The sequence below is a fragment of the Triturus cristatus genome, chromosome 10, assembly GCF_964204655.1.
Source record: "Triturus cristatus chromosome 10, aTriCri1.1, whole genome shotgun sequence".
NCBI classification, from domain to species: domain Eukaryota; kingdom Metazoa; phylum Chordata; class Amphibia; order Caudata; family Salamandridae; genus Triturus; species Triturus cristatus.
Genome location: NC_140593.1, coordinates 909,139,697 through 909,160,257, shown reverse-complemented (window position 1 = coordinate 909,160,257; position 20,561 = coordinate 909,139,697). Strand labels below are relative to the sequence as shown.

The 20,561-nt window shown below is 44.2% G+C and overlaps 1 protein-coding gene across 1 annotated transcript in view; it reads right to left on the bottom strand.

The window, feature by feature from the left end:
• Positions 1–986: 986 nt before the first annotated feature.
• Positions 987–20,561, bottom strand: part of LOC146796237 (cathelicidin antimicrobial peptide-like) — a 123,286-nt gene continuing 103,711 nt past the window's right edge. Inside the window, exon 4 of the mRNA XM_085630188.1 lies at positions 987–6,136. Within this exon, the coding sequence (XP_085486314.1) occupies positions 6,071–6,136 (66 nt within the window). The 3' untranslated portion in view covers positions 987–6,070. The remainder of the gene's footprint in view (positions 6,137–20,561) is intronic.

The following is a 20,561-nucleotide window of genomic DNA, read 5'->3' as shown; positions in this document are numbered from 1 at the left end:
TTGTCATAATTGTGGTGATTGTCATATCTTTGAGTGGGTCTTCCACTGATGAAAAGAATGGGGAACAACCTACCCTTACCCCACCCGGTTCAAATACCGATATGGAAGACGGTCCATCCATGAAAGATAAGGAAATGATCAAGGAAACTAGCCATGGATTGCATGTGGATTTGTCAAAGGGTGATTTCACGCTGATGCATATGCACGTTTGTTGTATGAGTATGTAGACACAATAGAAGTGAAAGATTGTGATGTGTGCATGCAATTACCAGATTCAGTAGAAGAAGGCATACAATACCATCACTTGCCGGTGACTTATGGCATTACATGCAGTGTGCTATTAAATATGTTTTATAGTAAAGCCCACTTTGAATATTATTTTTCGAATTATGATGTGGTACTCTCTGAAATTCCAGTCCTAAAATACATGAACAAATATGATTATTACAAGAATGTAGAGCGCATGTCTAAGTACTTTGTGCCTACCATCACATTAGATACGTCCTATGCACACAGGCATAACTTGACCTGTATGTTAACTGACATTGAAAAGAAATTTGTGGATCAGATAGAAGATCGACATAGGCAAACTTTGTTTCGACCAGATCCGAAGCATAAGGTACTGCCATTGACCAAAGAAGAATTAGATCACAAAGCGAAGGGAAGTTTAGGACCCATAGCTTAGACTTTCAGCAGAAAGGAAAGTTGTGCATTAGACATCCGTCCACATATTACGACAAGATATTCGTGGGTGAAAGTGATTGTGAGCACATTTTTGTGATTGAAGAGTCCATAAGGAAAGGGCTATTGGATAAATTTACCATAGTTATGTAAAAAGAGAAACTCTCTTGGGAATATATAGCCACCTAGATCACAATCCTTTCAAGCTCTATCAAACCAAGTCAACAGACAAACTCAACTAGGGGTCTGAAACACCCAAAACAATAGCCGCATATATCTCAAAGATAAAGTGAAAAAAAGGGAAGTAAAATTGAAATTTTAGTTTATTAACAACGATATATCCACATATTCGCAGTTATATAGCAGAGTGCATACAGACAATCAATAGGGAATATAAAAACATCAACAATATCTAAAAAATATATAAAAAATATAGTTAGAGAGCAAGAGTACAATGTGAAATCGATATATTCATCACAGAATGGTGTAATTCCAGTATAAATCAATCTGTGTGTGTCACAGGTCTATTCATAGTACAATAGATCCAAATATGAGACAGTTTCTGGATATTAGACCAATTCTGAGTAGTACAGGCGTCACCATAGTGCCTAATGTTTATTTTGTATTTGTAAAGAATGCTTACGTAAAACTGCCCAAGAATTGGTATGGGACATATTACTTAGCCATAGTGTTTCCCAAGATATTCCATGTGGAGGATTTATGGCCTTTAGAAGGAAAAGGAGCTCACATAGGAAAACATGGTGTAAGTGCTGGAGAAATCATTGGTGATGTGTTTGGAGTTATGATACCTAGTCTAGGTGTGGTTTTGAATAATGTAGAAATTCGAAATCTGGCAACAATAGTGGATAAACTTTCCGTGAATACAGCACAAATCCTCTTTTTAGTGGATGGTGAGATGGTCTTGATAAGGACTATTGTTCTTCAAAATCGTCTTGCTTTAGCCGTTCTACTAGCAAAAGCTGGAGGAGTTTGTAAACCTTTGAGAGTCCAGCAATGCTGCACTTATATTCCTGACAATAGTCGGGATATAAGGAAATATATTGCCAATATTTCAGATATCCATCAAGAATTGCATAATTTGGCTGCTGAGGGACTCTGCGATCACATTGAAAAGGGTTTCGGACAGATTGGCAGTAGGTTTGGCAGTTTGGGACAGGGAATTATGGGTTACATCTTGAAACCCATCATCTTAACTGTTTTTTGTATAATTGTATTATTGGAAGTTATCAAGGCATACAAATGGCGAAGGGCCAGACACCAGGAGAATATCTTGAGAAAACGAGAACAGCAAATGGAAAGACTGCGGGACAGTCATTACCAGCACCTTAAGGGGTTAGAGAGATTTAGACATGGACAGCAAGCTACATCTTCTGTTTAGGTCGGTCTTTTCTACTAGGAGGAAATTCTGGAAAATAAAATTATAATTTGGTGTTATGACACTAGTCATAAGAGGGGGAACTGATAGAGCGCTTTCAGCACTCTATTTTATATGGGTACATTATATTCATGGTTGTCATGCACCTATATACAAGTATATTGTTTGCAGTGTTTTATGATCATGAACATGTATTCAGTAGACTCATTTACACATTCATTGTAGTGCAATGGCTTAATATGATCATGTATGTATCATCAAGCTTGCATATATAGAGAACAGGACAGTTTATAACCATATAATGTAACCGTTTCTTGTTTAAATTGCCCGCCTTCTTAGGCCCAAGACTGTACTTGTTTTTGCACCTCCTTAGCTTCTCGAGAAATAAATAATGAAATGCATGTTGTTTTCAACAAATATCAATGCTCTCATCCTACTGCAGGTATTGGAATGCCAACTCATTCTTTTTAGATTGGAGAAGATACAAAGAATGCTTTGAAGACAGTTAGAAGCGAGAGGGGAGGATGTCTTTCGTGTCTGGCTGGTCTGGGAACCAAGGCCACTTGTTGAACAAAGGGATACTAATTAAAAGAGCGTGAACCTCCCCACATAGAAAAAGTTGCAGTGGAAAGTTTTACCAGGATGAAGCAAGGAATCGATTTCTATATTGTATGATGTGCAGGGATAGAGACCTCAGCCTTCTGCTAGCTTTCGGAGAGAAAGGAGCATCTTAGAACTCGCTCCTAGCCTTAAGCACCTTAACCCATTTGACGTGAGTACTTCTCAGGAAGTCAACACATGCTGACACCTTTGGGAATAGATAGAAGGGTATTAGATAGCATCTCCTATTAGTATAGTGAAGGGACAGATTGTTTTATTCCTAATGAGAAGAGATTTGGACTCTGCTTCTATTCTGAGTTGTATCCTGATCCTTGAATTCACCATTGTATTCTTGTTATGCTGAATTACTTATATTCGTAGAATCGGCTCTGTATTGATTTCTCTATATCTATACATGCTAATCTTACGATGTGTATACATCTTATTATTCTTGGCCTTATAATAAATTGGCAAACTTAAAGACGGAGTCTGTGGTATTTTCAGGTATGATATTGCCATCCTGTTATGAAGTGTTTTTCCCCTCCACCACTTTTAGTAGGTAAATAAAAGATCCTGAGCGCTAATTGTTAGGAAGAAGACAGGGGTGCAATTTAGCATAATCACCCCCTTTAAAATGACTAAGGTGAAACCTGTGTGCTAATTGACCTTTTGAACATCAAGGTCCCTGTCTTGTGGCTACACCCGCAGCATAGCCCCTTGCCGATTGCTTAATTGATTTTAACTGTGTTCACAGAACCATTGGAACACCAGCCATTGAACTATTAACCTTCAGAGTAAGAGTCTGCAAACACTAGGCCACCGGGACTCTTAACACAAGGAGCTCACATTCAGGTGCCACCCAGGGGCCTACATAATTCCTGACACCAGGCAGAAGCCCTTACGCGTGGAGCCTGTGTTTAGACTATCTGGCATTCTTCTTTCACGTTCGCCTAGGGTATCATAACAGTGAAACTGACTAGCAATAGCAGACACACATTAAAACGGAATAGCAAACGTACAGAAAAATTATTGAATAGCAATAACATCCTATAATAGAAGTAATTTAATAAATGTACATTAAAACAATTGAATAGCAAACGTACATTAAAATCGAATGGCATCCGTCATATTGGTTCGCACCAGACCTAATATCATTGCAACAGTTGGGCAACATTGACAACAAAAGTTAAAAATTACAATGATGGTAGGCCTTCACGTTCACTTCAGGATATATATTACTGACCCCCACTGCAGTCACAAATTGTTTTGTGTGCCGAGTCCTCCTTACACTGCCACAAACATTGCTGTTCTGCCATCACTTAAATCCAACACCTTAGTACCATGGAGCAGTGTCCTTTGGTGATCTCAATAACCTACGGCAGAATTCCCTTTTATATCTCCTCCTAATCACATCCACAAGATAGAACTCTGGATGAAACACCTCAATGCCTTCAACTGCGCCCCTTTCATCACTGATTCAGCGAAATCTCTCAGAATCACCCTGGACATGCACTTGAACATGAAGAATCATATTAGTAATATGTGCAAGGGTGCTAACTACCAAATGAGGATTCTTAGAAATCTAAAACCATTTCTGCCACAAGAGGACTTCAAGCAGGTGGTTCAAGCGCTTGTCCTGTCGAGGCTAGATTATGGTTGCGCTACCCTCTGTTGCCTCCCCAAATATACCTTGGCCTCACTCAGGGCTGCCTTGAATGCCGCTGCCAGATTGATTACGGGTACAAAGAGAAATGCTCACATATCGCCAGCCCTAAGATCTCTAAACTGGTTACCCCACAAAGTAAGAATACAGCTAAAGATTACTTGCTTGACGCAAAAAACTCTCCATTTCAAAACCCCTATTTACCTGGCTCAATAGCTAGAACTGTCTGGAGGGGGTAGACCACCAATAAGGGCAATTCTCACCTATTGAAACCTCAGACCTTTCGCAAAAAGAGAACGAGGTTCAGAGCCTTCTCTGGTTCGGCACCGAAGATCTGGATCTCGCTCCCACCAGAAATCCGCAGAATCTCATCCACGGCTGCCTCCAAACATAAAGTAAAAATAATCCCACTGGAGTCACAAAGCCAACTGAGGTCAGTGGAGAAGCATGTGGGTGAGAGACTGTTTTCATGAAAATGTAGTTGTGCAGGAAAGCACCTGGTTACCCCAAGCTCCCAGTCTCCCCACCCTGACCGCCCATACAGCCCCGATATCACCCACAACATGGGGCAGGAGATGACACGGTTCACCCTCTAAGAGCCCGACTCACCTTGTAAACCGACAACTGCAATGCACCACAACCGGACAGCGTGTCCAGCTTAAGAACAAAGAGCCCAGCACCTGGGATGGGCAGGTATAAGTACCTGCCCACCCCCCACCCCAGGTGTTGGAAATGATGTGGAAGAGCGCTGGAAGGGAGGGTCTCGGGGGCAGATGAAGTGGGGGGGCGCTTCAAATGGCAATCAATCAAACGGTCTTTCTATTTGTGAGGAACCTGGAATTGCAGAGTTTAAAAAAAAATGAACAGGGAATATGTGGGTAAGGAAATCATAAAATAGCACTATGATGATGCCTGGCTTCCCACACTCCTCGCGAAGCCCATCTTCCCTTCCTCATATCATGAGACGCCTATATTTGGGTCCATCAAACTGTTCTCTGAAACTACCTTAGGCTAAACTGCATTCACCAGCCAAGGTAACAAAATACTTTCATAAAGCGCTTACAATAGAGCACAAGTCAACTAGTTATACATTGTAGTGGCTGCAACCTACACCTGCAACAAAAGGCAGTCTGAGTTTTGAGGAACTGGATACATTTAATTAATGACCTTACTTGTCTCAGAATGTGGCACTGCAGCAAGTAATGGTTATCGTGTCTGATATTGTGCTTTTTTGGCTCAGTTTCACCCCACCTCACTGCACCGGTCACAGTTCATCTCCCAAATCACCTTGTTGCATTTTCTTGCTTTATCATTGCAGTTTTACCACTAAACACATTGACTGTTAAATACTCAGGGCCCAATTCCCAAAGGTAAACTAAACCTGAAGTCTAAGTTTAATCCTGAGGTCTAAGGGCCCATTTCACAAAGATAAACTTAGCCTTCAGGTCTAAGCTTACCTTTGTGAATTGTGACCTCAATGTTTCTGCTTTATTTCTACACTATCTATGACCTAATAAATCGGAAAGCCAAATAATAACACAGAAATGCCACAATTAACACATAGATGTTCATGGAGTAGGTGTTGTCAAGTAAATTGCTTGTTACTCTCAATTGTTGCATGATTTGGTAATGTTGCAAATAAACCAACTAATGGCTGTTTTAGCTGGCATGAGGGCCGTAGATGTTGTATTAGATGAAGTTTCTATCAGTTTATTTAACTCTGCAATAAATTATTTTCCTTTGCCATCTTTGTATCCATCGGCACCGATCTGTATGCTTGTCTTTAGAGGAAGTGACTGTGGGGGAAAAAAAAACAATTATTGCTCAAATCAATGTTACAGTATGCATTACATCAACAAATACTGATGTTTCAGGTCTCATATGGGCTGGCAGTAGGATGATTAACAGAAGTTCAAGTCACAAGTCTTACATTATTTGGTTGGATACATCAACCATAAATGTACAGGTCAAAACAATAAAAAAACCAGTTCATTTACAATCCTAAAATACATGAATACAACTAAGTAATCATAAAACATGAGAATCAGTGAAACAGTTTTTGCAATTCGATGACACACAGTAGCTATTTCACCACAGCCCAACAGATGTGCAACGAGGGTAGCGACTGAATATAAACCATGGCTTCCTTACAATGCCTAAAATTCGAATCTTCAAATAGGCAGCAAGAAGTGGTGTCTAAGAAAGACATCGTATTTACAAAAAAACAAAAATTACAATGTGCATTGTGTAAAATGTATAAAAAACAATGGGAGAGAAAGGGTTTTTTTTTTTTTGTGTATAGGGGGTACTCCTATTCCCCTTGAACAAATGTTTAGCAAACAATAGAAGGAGCGCGCCCTCTGAGGTCAAATAATACCTCCAAGCTAATGAGAGGTGTACTGAAAGGGACAATCCTTTATTTGGTTGAAGACCCCTCACTCACCAACCTAGTTGGTGACATGCTTCATCATCGGGGTCCCACCCAGAGGCCGAGTGCCATCTGGGTGTGCTGCGACACCTGATTACAGTGGAGCTGGTGTTTTTTTTGGTGCAAGTGCTGGAAGTGGTTTTAAAAATTGGTCAAGTTTTTAACTCTGTAAAAAAATTATTTAATTATAGAGCAACTGATCAATGTTAAAAGAAAAAATGGGGATGCCATATAGGGTTAGATTGACCCGTGGTATCTAACAATAAAGTGTGAAGTGAGGGAAAAAAATATATATATAGTTGGTCATATATATATAGTTGGTCTACATGTTTCAACCTTGGTGGAAAAAATCTCCAGGTTTTCTTCAGGACCGAAGGTGATGGTGCTAACCAGGGTGGTATACACACGCTAAGGTGTACCCTGCCCTTGGTTAGGATTAAAAAATTCCTACTGAAATTCCAGAGGGAATGAGCTGGCAATGCGGGGAGAAAGTGCCTCGAGGATGCCGAGAGCACGAACAAAAGATTCACCTTAAATTTGGTGAATAGGTAGATCAGCAATTTAGCCTACAACCGTGTCCCGCCACCGCGTCCCGAGAGTTGCCCGGGACGCGGTGGCACTTTCTCCCCGCATTGTAAACCTGGAGATTTTTTCCACCAAGGTTGAAACATGTAGACCAACTATATATATATGACCAACTATATATATATTTTTGTCCCTCACTTCACACTTTATTGTTAGATACCACGGGTCAATCTAACCCTATATGGCATCCCCATTTTTTCTTTTAACATTGATCAGTTGCTCTATAATTAAATAATTTTTTTACAGAGTTAAAAACTTGACCAATTTTTAAAACCACTTCCAGCACTTGCACCAAAAAAAAAACACCAGCTCCACTGTAATCAGGTGTCGCAGCACACCCAGATGGCACTCGGCCTCTGGGTGGGACCCCGATGATGAAGCATGTCACCAACTAGGTTGGTGAGTGAGGGGTCTTCAACCAAATAAAGGATTGTCCCTTTCAGTACACCTCTCATTAGCTTGGAGGTATTATTTGACCTCAGAGGGCGCGCTCCTTCTATTGTTTGCTAAACATTGTGTAAAATGATCATCACAGGGGCATAATGGTAAAATCACATAACATGAAGTCGGCAACAGAAAGTCCACCATAACGTGCAGAGTGTTGAATCTCAGACATGTTAACAAGTGCCTATGGAAACTATTTGGAAACCCAAACCAAATATGAGTCAACCAAGGGGCTGGTAATGTGCAAAGATTAGTTACTCATGGAGACCTTCCTAAGTTCCTTGTGCATTCTTGATGAATGGCATCAATCAAAGAATCTCTCTTCTAGGACCTGCCCCAAAGAGAAAGGCAACCCACTGAGATTATCAAAAGGCTCAGGGTAAGGTGCAACTTAGTTCCTTGATATGCACCAGCCAGGGAATTTTGTTTGCCAAGTCCAGGTGCAGAAAATCTTCTACTAATTGGTGAATAAAGTTGTTTGGGGGGTTGGATTAACAAAAGCAGACACAGCAGACCGGAAAAGAGAATTGAGAGCTGGGGGATTTCATTCCAGGGCTAGCCGGAGCTTTAACCCTGGGCCCCAGACAGAGCTTTTTCATTCAGCCAAGCAAGGAAGCCCTACTCAGGCCTGCGGGACTCCATCCTGGGCTCTAAGCCGACAGAGTAGGCCGGATAATGTAGCCCAGTATGGGGCCTTCCACCCCTGCAGCCACCAAAGCTTGAACTCACCGTCCAGTAAGAACTTCTCTATCCAATTAAGCAGGAAAGCCCACATTAGGCCTGCGTGACCCCATCTCGAGCACTTTACGACACTGCAGGCCAGTGCAGAGACACCAGGTCCTGAGGGTTCTCACCCGAGGCCCGACAAAGCACTACCCATTCTTGTAATCTGTGTACATCGAGTCACAGAGCGGGACATTCAAGAGCATGCATCTGACCACCTGAAGCCCTGACTGACCTTGAAGCTTCAAATGAGCCCTCTTTGGGACTTTCAGTGCAGCTTGAAATTCTCAACTTTGAGTCAACGAAGAGACATGTTTTGTTTATTTTAAGTACAAAGCATCACCAGTGACATTGGCATGGCAATTTTTGCACCACTCATGTAGACATAGTACATTTATCACAGGCATAATTTCACACACCTAATTATAGTTTGCACAGCCCCAGTTCTATTCCAGATGTCATTCTTACTCAGGCAGATTGGTGTGCTGATTCACCCTTGGTGTGGGATATTGGCCTTTAGGCTAAGTAGAAATGTTGTTGCACGCGGCCTCTGCAGTGACATGGGTCATACTAGCGAGGCTGACTTTTGTAGAAATTTGTAGAATATTGCAAGGCTGTTAGGACCACTGTATGTTGAAAGATCAGAGGGGCATATTCTCAAGGACGTATCGCAGAGTTATCAGCACTTTATCGCAGCCAAATTGGTAATAAATTTATCACCCCATTCACAAGCTGGGGCTGACAGCCCATATCACCAGTTTACCTGCGATAGCAGCCGCTTAAAACATCACCACAGATGACACCGGCAACTAACGCTAATGAGATGCAGAGTAGGCGTTCCTGTGCAAAAAGCAACAAACGCACTACTTCGCAACATTCTCAATGACCAGACAGATCGGCGATAAGATCACAAAACAGGCAATAAAGCGCGTCAGCAGAAAGGAATTTAACACCTGCTCTGACCTGGTGCAAAGTCGGATGACAACCGGCACCAGAGAAGGCAGCCCAGCCCAGAGCCACACCTGAAGAACTACAGATGCCATGGAGCTACTCATCATGCAGCTCGGAGCCTCAACAGGGCCACAACACCCACTGCCACCACCCCCAGGCCCGCCACCGCCCCCCGGACCGCCCCGTCCCCCACCTCCGGTCCACCACAGAGGCAACGCAGACAAAGACAGTAGACCTTCAGGAAATGCACCAGCCTCACAGACTTAACGCCAGAGAATGTCATTGCCCACTACAGACTCAAAAGGACAACCATCCTCCGCATCCTGAATATCATTGCCCACAGGCTGACGGTACCAACACAGCAGACAACCAGCATCCCACCTCAGACAAAGCTGCTGGCTGTTGGCCTCTGGGACATTCCAACCGACAACCGTCAGAGTCAGAGGAGTCTCACAGCCAGCCCTATCCAAGTTCCTCACGCCTGTCCTGGATGCCATCATCATCTTGGTACCCCAGTACCTACACTTCCCCCACACTGCGCAGGAACAGCTGGAGACCAAGCAAGGCCTCTACGCCATAGCTGGATTTCCGCACGTGTTTGGGGCAATTGACTGCACACATGTCCTACTTGTGCCCCCTGCCGACACTGCACACAATTACCGCAACAGAAAGCACACGCATTCCATCAATGTCCAGGCAATAGTGGACCACCGGAGACAATGTCGTCGCCAACTACCCAGGGAGTGTGCATGACTCATACATCTTCCATCATCAACCGGCGCTTCCAGGATGGCACCTACGGAAATGCAGTGCTCGTTGGTAAGTACCAAACGAACACACGACACACCTCAACTCCACAATCATGAAACTCACAACTCTGGGAATGCACATCTTACAAACTCACATACAACATGCCAAACAACATGCACACCAACCCTACATGACAGCACAACGTACTACGGTAACCTGGGCTAGCCATGTACATGAGCCATCAACGGCATGGCACCTCAACCACACAATAGCAGAGTGTGGGGAGAGGTGGGAACCAGGCATGTGCGAAGGAGGCAAGTGACCCATGAATGAGAATGCACACAATGTCAAGTGTGGCGTGGATGTACTGGACAGACTACAGAATGCAGACCACAGACATATCCATGTCGACATATACTGCTGGTGGTGGTAGTGTTGTGGACAGTGGACAGTGGATGCTGTCACCCCAGCCAGTGGGTAAGATCTCGGAGATGTAGCCCATTACGTCCCCCCGTTAGCATGTGCAGAGTGTGCTGGCCCGGCATACGCCAGGCTAGCGTAGAGGTGTGAATAAGAAGCACGTAGCCCTGGGTGTGGTTCTCTTCCGGAATGGCTAACGTGTCTGCCAGGTCGGCGCCTCTCACCCCGCCACGAGGCCAACGCCGAGAGCGGTGTTGCCTGCGATCCTGTGCGCCTGCTACACCCAAGGTCGCTTGTCCCCAGACCTCGTCTTGCCCGCCCCTGCACATCCAGGCCTCACTGCTCACCTTCCAACACCTGCATGTCTCCAAGAGGGCCCACCACGTTCCGGTGCAAGCTCCAAACCTGAGGCCCGCGACCTTGGCAGCCTCCTCAGACCATCATGGCATCAGCAAGCAAGGCCTGCAGTACTCCCTTCTCATTGACGTACTCCACCGGCATACCCAGCGGACAAGTAGGTCACACATTTGGAACTGGGTCTTGATTACACAATGGCAGAGTTCATATTTCATGGCTGTGTTTATGTCACTATACTCCCTTTGATGTGGTGCCACCAACTCTGTGCATAGCATTCCGACCGCATATGTCTGTGGGCCCTTGATGACTTCTACCTCCGGCCTACACTGCGGTCGAGTAGGTCACACATTTGGAAATGAGTCTTGATTATGCATTGGCAGAGTACACATCATTGTACGCAAGTAGATGAGTAAGAGGAAGACGTGGTTCAGTCCTGAAGAAAAAAGGATCCTCGTTACGGAGGTGATCGAACACTACCAACAACTGTTCTGGTGCCACTAACTCTGTGCATCGCAAGCCAACGACATGCGGCTGTGGGTCCATGCTGACCGCTGCCTCTGGCCCATACTGCGGTCCTGTAGGTCACACATTTGGAACTGAGACTTGATTTATTTATGGCCGACTTGATATCATTGTACAGGCCTCATCACAGACTGCATCCCCTTCCAGCTCTGGTGCCACTGACTCTATGCCACAGGAGTCAGGGACATTCTATGGTTGAACTTTGGTGGCGTCTGAGTCTATGGCCTTGGTGTTGTCATCATCATCATCATGTAGCTGATACTGACATGGTGGGAAAAAGTAGACTGTAGCATTCAACTCCTCCATATTGCCTGTTTCTGCTTGCTTTTGCCCTCTGCATCATGCCCTGGATGGACACCTTCCACTGTCCCCCGTAACACTCCGCGACATTCTCCTTGGACATCAACGAAGACCCGCTCAGCTCATGTGGCCCTATCTCAGTGCACCGCAAGTCACCGTCTCTTGCGGGTGGGCCTGTGCCTGCCACAGTGCATCCGGGACCACTAACTCTGTGCAGCTCAAGTCATGGACCCTTGCTATTTGTACTTTGAACTTCTGATTGTCTGATCACTGTTGTAGTTGTTGCCAGCACCAACCAACCCCTGAGTGGTGGCTTACACTACCCAACACCCATCCAGCACAGGCATCACTGGATGTGTGACTGGCAATAAAAGGTGCCGGGCGCACGTGCCCTCAGCCAGTTCCACAAATTATCTCAGTGTGTCTGTGTGGTCATTATGTATGCATGAGGGCCCCTGGACCATACCACATTACATTGTGCTGTGTACAGCGGGCGCAACCGTGTCACCTCAGGCAGTGGGGTAGACCTGGGACAGGTAGCTGTGTTGGACCCCCCTGTGAGCGTAAGGGAGTTGACCGGTGTACGGCAGTACGGCAGTACGGCATAGGGGTGTGGTCATTCAACACGTGGCTCTGGGCGTGGTTGAGTTTAGACCTTGGCAATGAAGTTGCTAATGTGTGTGTCTCTGGTGTACTGTTGGCACCACCCGTCACGCAATATACAATGTTGCTATGTAGCATGCCCCCGGAGTGCAGGCTCAGCCAAAGGGGTTAAGGAAGGAGCACAAGCCCTCTCGGGGTCCAGGATCAAACATGCAACTGTTGTGTGTGTCGCTATTTCCGCAGCATATGCCAAAGGTCTACCCTCAACCGCATGGTGAGTTCAGCCAGACATGTACTTTACATCTGTGTCTGCCCTGTCCTTACCATAGGCCTACACACACGTGGCCGCCCAACTTCAGCGCACAACATCACTGTGTCGTTGTCAGGCTTGTGGATATGCGCAGACAGGCATGACAATGGTGTACCGTAGGGGTGCAAGTGAAGCAACCGCGCTGAGCACACTAGTGAGTGGACTCGGGGGGAGGGAGGAACCGCAGTGAGGCTACGTAATACACATTGATGCCGCTCATTTGCAACAAGCAGTACATGTCATACAGGAATCACAAAGTCACACATATCACACACCAATGAACCAGTGAGCCTGCCAACACATCATGCAGGACCAACCATTAACTCATGTCTCTCTGCGCTGTCACAGGTGACCAAGGATATGCACTCTGCGCTTGGATGATGACACCCCTCCGAGCCCCGAACACACAGACCCAGAGGCAGTACAATTTTGCCCACAAATACGCACCAGGGTCATAGTGGAATGCACATTTGGCGTCTTGAAGTCACGTTTCAGGTGCCTGGACGTCACAGGTGGAAGGCTCCTGTACAGCCCAGGCATTGTGTGCAAGATGATCGTTGCATGTTGTGTGTTGCACAACATATGTGTACGCAGCAATGCCCCATGGATACAAGTGCCAGATGCACCGGACGATGATGATGAAGATGAGACAGGTGGACCACACCCCACAGCAGCTGCAGCAGGAATAGCCCGTAGGAACATCATCATTGACCATTTCTTCACATGAGCACGTCACATTGTGACATTCTTTAGCAATCATGGGACAGTACAAAATGACCACAGACACAGCATGTGCAAATAAATGCATTCCAAAAGCACTTTCCCTGAGTGCATGTCACTCATCTGTACAGGCACATCACTCAGACAGGTGTCCCTCAGACAGGTGTGTGTGCCACATGTGGGGCTAACATTTTTAGGATGTGTTCATGGATGGTGGGTGTGTCACATCTGTACAGAGAGGCTGTTTATGGTGTCACATATTTGAAGTGCCAGTTCTGTGTATCACAGTTAGTAGGAATCCCACTCTTCGGCGTTTCACATGCGTCCGAAATCATTCAATTTTGGCTGCCATTTGTGACCTACAGGTGACAACAGGGTTGCTTTTGGGGTCAGATATGTACCTCCATGATGCAGGGATGCCCCCTGTGACTCAAGTTCCACAGCATGGGCAACCTGTACGTAAGTGGGAGTCACTACCCCTCCATTCGTCCACGCTTTCATAATTGATTGATCATGGTCATGACACGTCTGTGTGCAGGAGGGGTGGCTTGTCCCTCTGCGATGTAAAGGGGAGATGCGGTTTCACAGTGTGTTCCATGCATGTTTCAGCATTGGCGCAGTTTACATGCAGACTGCATGTCAATGTACATTGTGACTGTGAGGAGATGCCTATTTGGTGCGGGACAATGGTCATTTGTTCTACGTCACCGATGTGGGGTTGTGCTCGTACATTGTCATCTCACAGTTTTTTACTCTGCTTTTATGGTGCATTTTCCCTCATGACGCTTGGGAATTGCAGGCCTGTTGCTGGTTATCGCTGATTTGTGTATCGCGATTGGCCTCATCGCACCTTTTCTGGTGTTAGTATTTCGCATTTTTGCGGCGGCGCATTGATTTTAACGCGGTGATTTGACGCATTATCACGGGACTATCGCATGGTGCCACCGTGTTGGAAATACTACGTTAATACAGCGTTGTTTTCCCTCAATAGACTGCGATATGCAAAGTTGTGTTACGCTGATTTGGCAATGTTTATTACACGTTCTTGAGAATATGCCCCCAGAGTCTTTCAGTTAATAACCAGGGATAGAGAGGAATGGCAGGCTGACAACCAAATGAGAGCCAAGGAAGTGCTACAGGCAGGATCAGATGAGAATTCATGGGGTTAAAAGAACTGCAGCACCACAGTCTGAAAGTAAGCAAAACTCAAAATAATACTCTGGGTAAATGAAGGAGCTCAGCATTTTATGGGATCGCTGGAGGCCTTTAAGAGGGAAATTACTTTTTTTCCTAGGGATGAGGTCAGTGAGGGGTTTTCTCTCAACCCCTCCTTGGTGAATAGCAAAAAAGAGGAGAGCTGTTTACAGTCTGCAACAATCTGCACCGGATGGTTCTTAGGGCAGCATGCATAGCAGTGCATGTTGAATGGTAAGACAGGTGGTCTCCTGGGGTCACCCTCTGAAGAAAGTGAAATGGCAGCTTCCACACCACCATTACAGGAATGTGCAGCCGTTCCCATATAGCCTTCAGGCGTCTTAACAAGCAGTATGATACAGACTCCTATAGATGCCTACAAGGAAGCAGCTCATAAACATAAATCTCCCCCCTTCCTGAGTGTTTTCACAATTCTGTGAATCATTCTTTACTGAGGGGGTGAAAGACAGCCCCCGTGCATCACCTGTGCAACACCCGTAGGTGACTATAAAATTGTGAGCTCTAGGCCCACATACTTGGTAATGACTCACGGAGACACAGTGGTGATGCTTGCTTAACTGGCCACGAGCACATGCACTCGGGCCCGTTTATTAACAGGCGCAGGCCAACGTCACTCGTGATGCCTGTGGTGGATGGGTGTGGGCAGGGCCGGACTGAGAACCAAAACCGGCCCTGGCAATGTGCTCTGCTGCACCCCCCCCCCCCCCCCCCCCCACGGGGTTTGGGGGTGCCGCCGAGCTCTTTTCCAGGGCCGGTTTTCGGCCGTATTTATTACAGGGCCGATTTTGCAGCTAGTCCGGGCCTGGGTGTGGGGTGTGTGTGGGGCCAGCCCTCAAAGGAATGGCTGGTAAAACTAACCCCTGCTGAGACACTAGAACTTATCCAGCAGGACACTACAGGTGATGTCCCCCTAATTTGACATTTACTCGGTGCCAGAATATGAATAATTTTCATATCCATATGTGAGCGAGTAAATCTGTACACAGAACAATTTCACAAACTCTAGGCAGTGAATGCTAAATATGCCGAAATGCCTTCTAGATACAGCTGTAAACAGATTTTTTTTAAATAAAAAACTGCATTTTATAATATCTTTATGTAGAAAGTACACGTTCTCCCTATATTGTACAATCAAACACCTTCTTTAGTGGCCCTTGTGCACACTTAAGTAGAAACCCTGAGTGTGCTAATTTTTTCAATCAGCAACTCTCAAATTTGAGCTTCAATGATAAACTAAAGAGGGCAACCCTTTAAATGTGGATTCATCAAAGACTCAAATCGTTGAAAGATGTTCAGCCCGACACAGACGCGTTTTTACCACTTCATCCGTCTTTCTCGTCATTGTTTTTGCTCGACAAAGGTGAGACCTCCACCATGAGACAAGCACATCATTTGCTACGTTCGAAAGAGAATCAGTTTACCATAAAACGCGGACATCCCTCGCAATTTGTAATGTTCCTCCTTCTTATTCGAATAAGAAACTTCATAATTGAATCCAAAATTCCTAAGTGTCTCTTCAGTGGATGCCGACGGTTCTTGCATTCTCCCCCCTCCAGTGCCTCTACGTTGTTTATATAATTATATATGCTTCTGCTGTGTGATTTCTCCCTTGCTTCAGGACCATGCTACAGGTTATTAGTAATTACCATTTGGCGGCAGTATTCTGGTAGCCGGTGTGCTGTATTTACCAGATCCTGATTTCTATACTTTAGTGTGGCGGGTATTGAATGCTCAGTACATTACATCAGCGGCGAGTGAAGGGTCGCTGTTTGGCTGGATGCGGTTTCTTCGATTACTAGTGGTTCCCGGAAGCTGGTGCTCTCCAGACTCCGCGGATTATCGGAGACCGGGTTCACTAGTGGTGCAGGCCAATCAGGAAATGTATTCCTGGCAAGATGCGATGGGCCGTGCTGTTGAGATTTTCGGAGCACTGTTGGTACTCTTCCAAGCATCATGATGATGTCCATAGCTGCTAAGAGTATTTATTCTCAACAAGGGGTGAATAAGCAATTGATTACTATGGGGGATATTATCAACAAAATGCGATAAATATCGCTAAGCGCGTGTAGCGCATTTTTTTTTATCGCTGGTTCACATCTCATCATTAGCGACCTATTATTAAGGCGCCGCTAAGATGCGTCGTGAAAAGCCAGCGATAGCGGGTATTAGCGAGAGAAATCCTGCGATAAACCCAGTGCGATAAAAAAAAAGCTTGCTAATAGGCAAGCGTGGTCATAACCTGACTATGCACCTCCCATGTAATGTATGGCTAAGTCATATTTCATTTAGGCGTTATGGAAATGCGATAAACGCGCTTAGTGCACGTTTTTTCATCGCATCGCTGGATTCGTGCCACATTGGTAATAGGGCGATGTTGTGTTAGCGACCGTTTTCATGGACTTTAAGTCAGGAACGCCTACCTTGCATGTCATTAGCGATGACATGCAAGGTGTAATTGAAAACGGTCGCTAACATTATCAAGCAAGCGCTAAAGCAGTTTAATAGTGCAATAGAATTATTGCCGCTTTTCGCCCGAAAACGGACGCTAAAAGTGGCGATAAGTCTATAGCAAGACCTTGATAATATGCCCCTATATGATCTGGTCCTGATCGTCTCTATCCACGTTAATATTACCAAAAACAATATTTTCTGCTTACTGAATGACCCTGTCTGGACGCATGTACAATTTTGTAAGATGAAAAATCATCACGATCAATCTATTGTTACTTTAATTATCATATTTTTAACAAAAATGCGTACTAGAAGTATAAAAGAAGTTTCCAACTTACATCTTCCTTGATGGCACATTTAGAATAACAATCCACATAAATGTTTTAAATGCGTCTTATTTGCTAACAGGAGGAATTATTTTTTTACTGGTTTATTGTCGCCTTCATCGGCTAACCAAACCCCACTTTTCATTGCCTTTAACAATCACCCCTTCCACATGAATTTTGATAGAGTATATGCTGCAGTAACATATCTGGCCAGAAAGTGTTTGCAAATGTGGATTCTTTTAAACTATTCAGATTTAAATGGAGCGGAAATCTTCCCTCCTCTTACTTTCTGCTGTATGCATTGCCTCACTAGTATTATTCTGCACTTGTGGTTCTAGGAGCTGAAATCATATAGACTTCTTCTCCACTTGCCAATGATCTTATACATCTACGGGGAAGTGACCTTTCCTTACATTCCCAATGATGTGAGCTGCCCTCTTGGGTTGTCCTTTTGCCAGGGTTACGCTTGAATACTGTAATGTGCAGGATTTCCAACTATTCATCATCAACAACTTTATTTTGCATTAAAAATGCTTAAAAGTGTGTACATTTCGTATAAATACATAGGGGCAGATTTACAAGCCCCTTGCGCCACTTTTGCGTCATTTTTAACATGAGAAAAATTACGCAAAAGTGGCGCAAGGGGCTTGTATATCTGCCGCATATTATTTACAGTAATTCAGTAGCAATCCTCTGAAATCTTAAACAGCACGGCCTACATGTTATTATCAGATAGCCATGATACAATTGCAAATAATTTAATGGCCGATATACGCCTCAACAGTATAAATAAAGTTAAACTATCTAAAGGGTATTGCTACAGGAGCATTAGCAGCAATCTAATTTCATCATGATAAAAACCTGTCCACTGGTAGGGCCCACATCAGCAGCAGTTGGGGGGTGGGGTGGGCGGGGGTTAATAGGGTGGGGTGGTAGTGTTATGACGAGTTGGATTTGGGGAGAGAATCTGATAGGAATGAAAGCAGAGGCTCTCATGGGACATGGACCGGGCATCGCTATGAGAAGATCGTTGTGATAATTTGATTCACTGTCTAACTACGCCGCCCGGCCCCCGGGATGTGGGCTAAACGGCTGTGTGCATTGCTACAACGAGGGGTGTGATCTGAGATTGTACGCAGATGCCGGTTGCCCTGATGGATGTTTTGTTTAAAATGCTGCAATAAAAACATGTTTTTAAAAAAAAAATGATAAAAACCTGTTGGAATCAAAGTTACCTACACAGGTGTCCCTAAACCATAAAATAATTATGTCTAACTAAATTAGCGAGACAGTAGCAGTCCTTCTGGATTTTAAAGCAGCATTTAGAAAAGACGCCACCATAAAACATATAAACGGGGATTCCAATTGTTGTAGTACTGCAAGAGCTAATCTATGAGAGCGTAAGTTCAGTTTTTGCAGTTTTGGAACAAAGAACGTTTTCCTCTCTGGTGTACAGAGAGAACAAAAAACAAAAGGTGAGAAATGGATTGATTTGAATTATCATAACATGGACAACAGGAAAGCTGATTTATTGAGTATACGTAAGATGGATATCCCAGCATCAAGGGGATATAATTTAGGTAGAATCTTATTCATAGAAAGCAGTAGTGAGTGTTATCTACAAAGGAAAGATAAGAAGAGTGCCCGGACAGGGAGGGGGTGGGGGGCATGGCCTGATACATTATTACTGAACCTTTTGCTTTGTTTTTACTCCATATGTCTAGGTTGGCTTTAGTTATAAAAAGATCTTTTAGCTTAGATATAGAAAAAGTTGCTCACTGCGTGGGCGTTTTATAAAGGTATGCCAGACCCAAGACACAAAAAGACTGTTTTACATAAGTTAGCCAGGGAATGGATGTGGCACAGTCAAGGCACGTAATATATTTTATAATAATCTAATTTAGTGGGACCGAATTCCTTTCCCATATAGATATCCATAATAATAAAGGGGGAATTTTGATGGTATCAGTGATATAGAGCAAAGCCAGTTCTTTATGAATAATAAAATTGGAGCATGACCCAGGAATAGATAGTAATCTTTTTGTAAAGGTATCTTCTATGATTTGCAGTAACTCAACTTGTGCTATGCCCCAAATTGCTGCCCCATAAGTAGCCACTGAGATCGTTTTTGCGAGATAGATTTTTAGCATTTCTTGAATTGGTTTATTTCCCAGGTTTTTGGCAAACCTAAAAATAGCAGCTATGCTTTTAGACATAAGATTTGCTCTGTTTATTACAATCTCATTCCAATTTCACTTGGTGTCTAAAATTATGCTTAGGTGCATTTTCTAGCTTTCTTCCATCTAATTTAAACCTCAGTGATTTTTACTTCTCGCTACCCACAGCCATAACAAAGCACTTTGACTTATTAACATAAGGGCCTAAGTCCGCCATATAGGCCAAGTAAGTTCCTATAGAAGATTGAAGGGCCACTGGGGTTCTGCCCAATAAGGCTGAGTTGTCTGCATAAAGCATAATAGGCAAAGGTAACAAAGCGGCAGATGGTACATCTTAACATTTTCCAGTTAAAACCTCATTGAGCTTCAGCGGGTATAAGAAAGGGGCAAGGACACAGCCCTGTCTTATGCTCTTCTCAATTTTGAATGGTTTTGAGCATTCCCCTTGTTTACCATAATGGATCACTGCCCCTCCCTCTGAGTAAAGCTGTCTTATGAATATAATTATAGCAGGCTCCATGCCCATTGTCTCTATCAGCGACCACAGTTTGCTGTGGGAGACACAATCGAAGGCCGCTGAAAGATCCATAAAGGCCACGTGAAATTGGCCTTTCTTGGCGATGGCATTTTTAGATGTATTTAGGATTAAATTAAGACATTGATCCAGTGTGCCCCTCCCCTTTCTGAAGCCATGTTGTGCATTAGCAAGAATACTATTTTCTTTCCCCCATTTGTCCATCCTATTAAGTAAAAGTATGCCCATTAGTTTGGCTGTGCTGTTTATTAGGGCAATTGGACAGTAGTTTGTAGGGTTTGAACCGTCACCCTTTTTATAAATAGAGATTATTAGACAATTCTTCCAAGATGACAAAAGGCCTACTTTAGCTATTGCATTAAAGACTATAGTCAGAAGGGAAACCCACAATGGCTTGTTTGCAA